Source organism: Vicia villosa, linkage group LG1, assembly GCF_029867415.1.
Source record: "Vicia villosa cultivar HV-30 ecotype Madison, WI linkage group LG1, Vvil1.0, whole genome shotgun sequence".
NCBI classification, from domain to species: Eukaryota; Viridiplantae; Streptophyta; class Magnoliopsida; order Fabales; family Fabaceae; genus Vicia; species Vicia villosa.
In genome coordinates, this window is record NC_081180.1 from 131,114,475 (window position 1) to 131,121,190 (window position 6,716).

General features: G+C 27.2%; 1 protein-coding gene across 1 annotated transcript; it reads right to left on the reverse strand.

Moving 5' to 3' along the window:
* Positions 1 to 761: 761 nt before the first annotated feature.
* Positions 762 to 1,767, reverse strand: LOC131616865 (germin-like protein subfamily 1 member 7). Its single transcript, XM_058888325.1, has 2 exons — positions 1,596 to 1,767; positions 762 to 1,495 (listed from the first exon to the last, which is right to left on the reverse strand). Exons 1-2 carry the CDS (start codon positions 1,711 to 1,713, stop codon positions 945 to 947), a joined length of 669 nt encoding a protein of 222 aa, XP_058744308.1. The 5' UTR covers positions 1,714 to 1,767; the 3' UTR covers positions 762 to 944.
* Between the last annotated feature and the right edge of the window lie 4,949 nt (positions 1,768 to 6,716).

The following is a 6,716-nucleotide window of genomic DNA, read 5'->3' on the forward strand; positions in this document are numbered from 1 at the left end:
TTAGTTTACGCACGTGTGAAAATATAAATGATTTTTTAAAATTTAATGTTGATATTAAAAAAGAACATGTAACCGTTAATAGTAATCAATTATGCGAAAGTAAATAGTAGTGGATTTTGTGGAATTTATAATCTAAGTTATACAATAAATTAAAGATATAAATGGTAGAAAAATAGATTTTTGCCTTCATATATTAATATAAGGGTCATGCTAACGAGTGTTCCAGGGGCATTGGTTAAACATTCCAAATTAAGAAAATATTGTAGATTCATTGCATTGAATACATCTAATCTTCTTTTAAAAAGTTAAGGGTCATGCTAACGAGTGCCCTAGGGGCACTGGTTAAGAATTTCAAATATAAAAAATATTCTTTAAATAAATCAATTATTTAAACTTGCAATGCATTGAATACAAGTGTTTTTAAGAAAAACATACCTTTTATTTCTTACCATAGTCAATTATTTTAATTTTCACTACATTTAATAAAAATATTTAATAAACAAAATATACCATTTTAAACTTTTAACCAGGGCACTCGTTAGCATTACCCAAAAGTTAATTATTTATATTTTCAATGCATTTAATACATATATTTTAGATAAAAACATATATTTTTACTTTATTAAACAATGCTCAACTTATTTTTTTAATCTCTTAACCAGTGCTCCTGAGGCACTTGTTAGCATTATAAGTGGATAGTCTAAAAATTCATAAAGTATTTCTAAGAGTGGTGTGAAGAGGGAGCAATATGAAGTACCAAAGTAAGAACAATACATTCATTTATTATACTTGTATGATATATCAAACAAGTTAAAGTACACACAAAACACAACAACCATATTGCACATCCTCGTGCACATTATTTCCTATATTAGTAAATATTTTAAAGACTCAACATGAGGTAAACTTAAGAAAATCATACATATAAGTTCCCACTATATTATTTAGTTATTGTTGTACCAGAATTGCTTTTGAAGATAATCAATCACATTCTCCTCCACTTGAAATGCTTTGGTGAGAACTTCCAAGGAAATTGGTGGTTTAGACCCAAACACCGCATTTGCAATCGTAATCACTCCAGGGTTTTGGCTACTAAGTCCAGCAATAGCAACCGCGTCGCTATAACCCACATTCAACTGAAAATGAATGAGACCGATAGGGAACACAAATACATCGCCTTTGTTCAATACTTTCGTGATGAGAGTGTTATTGTTTTGATTGGAGGTTACGAAACCTACATATAGTGTACCTTCCACAACCACAAGAATCTCGGTTCCTCGAGGGTGTGTGTGAGGAGGATTTAGACCTTTAGGTGCAAAATCAATGCGAGCCAAAGATATACCAAGTGTGTTAAGTCCTAATATTTCGTTAACAGAAGCGGCAGTGACTTTTGAACCGAGTGGATTGGAAGTGTTTCCAGGTCCTAACCCTTGAAGGAAGAAATCATCAGCATTTGCAAGCTTAGGATCTTTGCAAAATTTTCCATTCACGAAAACTGCAATATTAAAAATACAAATTTCAATAAATTTATAATAATTAGTAACTTACTAATATTATATATAAGGTGAAAATAATGAAGAAAAAAAATATTATACCACCAGTTTTGGTATCATTGATTGCTACACAGAAGTCTTGGAGGGGGCTAGGGTCATAGGCAAAAGCAATAGAGGAAGCAAAAGCCAAGAAAACAATGAGAAAATAGAAAAGTTTCATTTTGTGTGAATGTTTAGTGCTTAATAGAATTGAGTTTTGTTGTGTGGAAAGCTAGCTAATGAACCAACTATTTATAGGAAGGGGAGTCATTGGTCTTGAGGGGGTGAAGGGGGGAATGTTTCTAATTAAGTTTTCTGAGTTAGGAATCATAATATAGGCTATTTTCCTATTTTAATTCTTGTGTTTTTAAAGGAACAATTTTTTTTACATAAAAATCGAATATTTTCTAGAGCAATTATAGAGATTAATCTCTTGAGTTGAAGAGGAGCACAATAAACAACAAAAGACTCTATCTGTGTATTTATAATTGAATTTGGATCCAAAATTTTTAATTAATCGGGAAGAAATTTCTTAACATATCTTTCAAATAAAATTTGGATGATAATTTTGAGTTTCATCAAGAGTTAAAATTTAAATTTAGATTCGTCTGATTAACTAAAAGTTAAAAAGATAACTTAGTCTATTTTTTATAGAATTTAATTGAAATAATAAAAAATATTTTAATAGATTGATTGTGTAAAAAATTTATCTGTTTTTACATGATGCTTAGGTTTTTCTTTGAATAATTGTAAATAATTTATTCAAATACCAATATTCTACTTACAAACATGTAAGATATTTGGTGTTCTCAGGATAATTTTAGTAAACACATGTGAGTAATTTTCATCGTCAGTGTTGATAAAGTAACAACAATTATTTCAAATATCATTTAAAAATAAACCATATTTTTTTCAATGTTGGAATTAACTTGGACATATTTCGTGGAGGAAGCAGTCTTTAGCAACAGACATATTTGTCAAAAGATTAGAGTAATTAAATGCTAAAAATCAACTCAATGACATATTTAGGTATTACCTTGCACTATCGTCTTGTACCTACTACATTTTTTGACTGAGTATTATACCCACTACCAGTGCTTAATTAATTATTATTACTACTTTTATTGTGGGAACAGGTCTGTTAAAGGTTAAAGTTGTTGAGTAAAGACAAATTATTCAGAATAACTCAAGTTTAAATTGTGAATACAATAACTTTTAGTTAGCCTTTATTTAATTGACAACAAAATTCAAAATATTTTTTTATAGGCAAAATATATTAATGAGTATAATTTAGAGTCCAACATTAACAATTGAAAGTTCGACAAGCTACAAAAAGATTTCATCCATTTACAATTGAAAAAAAAAAGAAGACAAACCACCTTCAATCCTAATAGACGGCATCCTTGATAGATGATACATAATAGAACAAAATAAATTATGATGAACCATGCATAATAACCTCCTACCTCCTATGATAGATTCAGATTATAATTGTATCTTTGGATCATAATTGAATAACTTTGTGATGATTTCCATTGATTAGAAACATGTACATATATAAGTGTGTTGAGCTAATCACATTGTTGAAATAATGCAAGTATGAGTGTGGAGAAAATAGTCCCACATTGGATATATATATATACTAGTACTTTAGACCCGTGCGAGGCACGGGTTAAATATTTTTTAAGTAGAAAATCTCATTTTAAAAACACTTATAAATTACAAATCTTACTTATAGCAATTGAATACAAAAAATGTATAAAATAGATCTTTTATTTAATATATAATAATATAAATTGAATAAAAAAAGACAAATTTGTGTTTTTCATAAGAAAGTTGTGTTTTTCATACATCATAATTGTCTCATGTCTAAGATATAATACTTATAGCAAATTTTAGTATAAATACAATTTGCATAGGTATATAATTATGTGTAATTTCAATGTACATATTTCTAATAATAAATTTAAATATTTCATAAATATTAAGTTGTATTTTAGTTATAAATTAAAACCCGTTTTAATATGAATCTATTCAGTAATAATAATAATATATGTTTTATGTTATAAAATTATATCATCTCATTCACTAAAACAAAAACGATATACTACATAAGCCTCTAAAATAATTTACTAACACAAATGAAAAATGACTCTTATGATATTTGAAGATAAAAATTTGAATATAATAAAATATATCAAATTAATTTATTGATCTTTATTAAATATAGTAAGAGAATATAAATTGTCCAAATTTTACCGTATCAAATTTTAAAGTAATAAATTTGTGTATATTAATCAAATATTTTTAAAAAATTTAGAATAAATATTAATATTTTATTTTAAAAAATACAAACTTTTATGATAAACTAATATTTTAATATAATTTGTTACACTTTAATAGTGTTTATAATTATAGTTAATTACATGTATTTTTAAGAAAAAAATATCACAAATAAATAAAGTTTATAGATACAAATTATTATATATTATTTTATACATTTTTAATAAGATAAAATTTACTTTTGATGCAAATTAAACTTTATGTTAAACAAATTTCAAATTCTCAAAACAATATTAAATTTAATTAATTATTTAATTATTGTTCTAAATTTATACCTTTGTTATAGGTTTAAAAGAATAAATATGTAAGTCAAGTTTCTATGTAATGGTCAATAGAAAAAAATAAAAAAATTTGAATATAGAGAAAAAAATAATATTGAAATAAACGAAGTAAAAAGATATCACATAAAAGATCTATTTCAATTTAATATAAAATAAATAATTTTTTTACCGTTCTTATTACAAAAAATATAAAAAGTTATTGTTTAATTAGATCTATTGGAACATAATAAAAATAAATATAAATAACAATAAACATTAATAATAATTATAATAAAAAATTATTATTATTATTATTATTATTGATAATAATAATAATAATAATCAAAATTTTAATACCAAAATTAGTATAAAAATTGAAATGATAAAAATAATGAGAAGGAGATATATCTGTATGGTAACGACAATAAAGCTAAGGATGGATTAGAAATAATGAAATACATTAATGGAATACATGTATTAAAAAATAAAATAAAAATTTAGTTTTTATTTTTTTAATTGGAATACATGAATTAAAAAAAGAGCAATCTTCATCTTCAAGCCTCAAAGGTAACCACCATTAATCCAACTCAAAAAGCATCATCAGAAAATCAATATCTACTGACAATTTCCCAAGCAAACGCTCAACCAAAACCTTTTCAATTTCATCCAAGTGCAAAACCACTGCAGCATCGGCACCACAAACTCCGGTCAACAACGAAGACACCACTGCAAACTCTGGTCAACAAAGAAGACATAATTAATCTCTCAGGTTTCACTCGAATTGTAACCAAAATCTGACAAACAAAAAGAAAACACACCGAAAAAGAAAATCTGACAAACAAAAAGAAAACACACCGAAAAAGAGTGTTATTGCGGCAGCAAAAAATTACACAGCATAACCCTTCAGCAGATCTAAAACAGAGAGAAAAAGAGAAACAACCAACTCATGATTTTCAGAAAAAACTCAGCAATGCTTATATTTCTACAACGCAAAAATAATTAAAAACTTTAAAAGTTTATGAACTTCAGAAAAAACCAATTTGTATCTGTATTATAGAAATAGCTCTGAAATGGGATTAGGGCTCTAGGGTTTATATAGGAATACGTTAGAATCTAAAAGTATGAGGAAAATCTAAAAGCCATCAAATATTGTTTGAATCAACGAATATTTTGATTAATGTGGGAAGGAAATATCAAAAGGCATGGAAATTGTTGGAAATAGAAAACTGAATTGATTTAGCCGTAAAAGCCTATCATATTGGAAGCATATAGTTGGTTCACGCGAAACAATTTTTGGGAAAATAAATAGTCCATAATTATTATAAAAATTTGTAAATTAAATAGGTGGATAATTAATTATAAATAAGACCAAAGTGAATATATAATAATTTTTAAAAAAATGAATTATTAAATTAACAATTATAGTAAGATTTCCTAATGTAGAAATAATAAAAATAGTAAGCTCTCTATAATTGTGACACTTGTCAAAATTGCCAAAAATCTCATTTTGCTTTATTATATTGTATGATATATATATATATATATATATATATATATATATATATATATATATATATATATATATATATATATATATATATATATATGTGTGTGTGTGTGTGTGTGTGTGTGTGTTTGTGTGAGAGAGAGAACCCACTCACCTATTACCTTAAGATTTTAGGTGGAGAAGTGGTGTGTCTCCCACAAAGATGTGTTGCTCGAACAGAATGTCTCGAAATTAACAATGCTCCTCGTTCGACCCTCTCCCGATTGTTGCGCTAACAAATGATATCATGAGCAAGGGACCGACTTACTTGTAGTTGAAGAGAGTCAACGAATATATGTAGTTGAAGAGTCAACGGATACAAGTGTATGTGAAAGAGGAGTTTCCACTTTTGAAGACTAGTCTCTACCTATAGAAACTATTAATTCAATGACATAATGAATTCTAAATACACTTAATGCATGTGATATACATACAAACATGATTCAAGTATTAAGGGATTGTGCTTAACTCCCCCCTCAAACGGATGGTGAGTGCATCACAGCGAATTTATCTCTGAGTTGAATGAATCTTGTGTGGATCAATGACTTGGTCAAGCAATAAACTATTTGATCAGTGATAGGGACATAATCAATAACAATTTTATTTTGAAGCACTTGGTCTTCAATATAATGAATGTCAATTTCAATAAGCTTTGACCTGATATGCATAACCGGGTTAGAAGCAAGTGTCTTGACACTTAAGTTATCACATTATATTATAGGTTTGCTTGGCATTGGAAGTTTGAGCTCAATAAGTAGTGACTTTGTCCATGCTACTTCAGCAGCCAAGTCACCTAGTGTTTTGTATTCTAATTCAGTGCTTGACTTTGACACCGCGTTTTGCTTTCTTAAGGACCAAGAAATGAGTGTGTCTCTCCAAGAAATACATATTTCCCATCCATGGATCTTCTATCATCCACACTAGTGTCCCAATCTGCATTTGAGAATCTTGTTAATTCTTAGTTGATGGATTGATGTGCAAACAATGGTTGATGATGCCTTGAAAATACTTCGGGATCCTTTTAATGCATAACCA

Excerpts from the sequence above, each read along its gene's own strand:
- LOC131616865 (XM_058888325.1), bottom strand. The coding sequence starts at position 1,713 with ATGAAACTTTTCTATTTTCTCATTGTTTTCTTGGCTTTTGCTTCCTCT. Across the intron at positions 1,496-1,595 it reads CAATGATACCAAAACTGGTG|TTTTCGTGAATGGAAAATTT; the intron begins GTATAATATTTT and ends TTAATATTGCAG.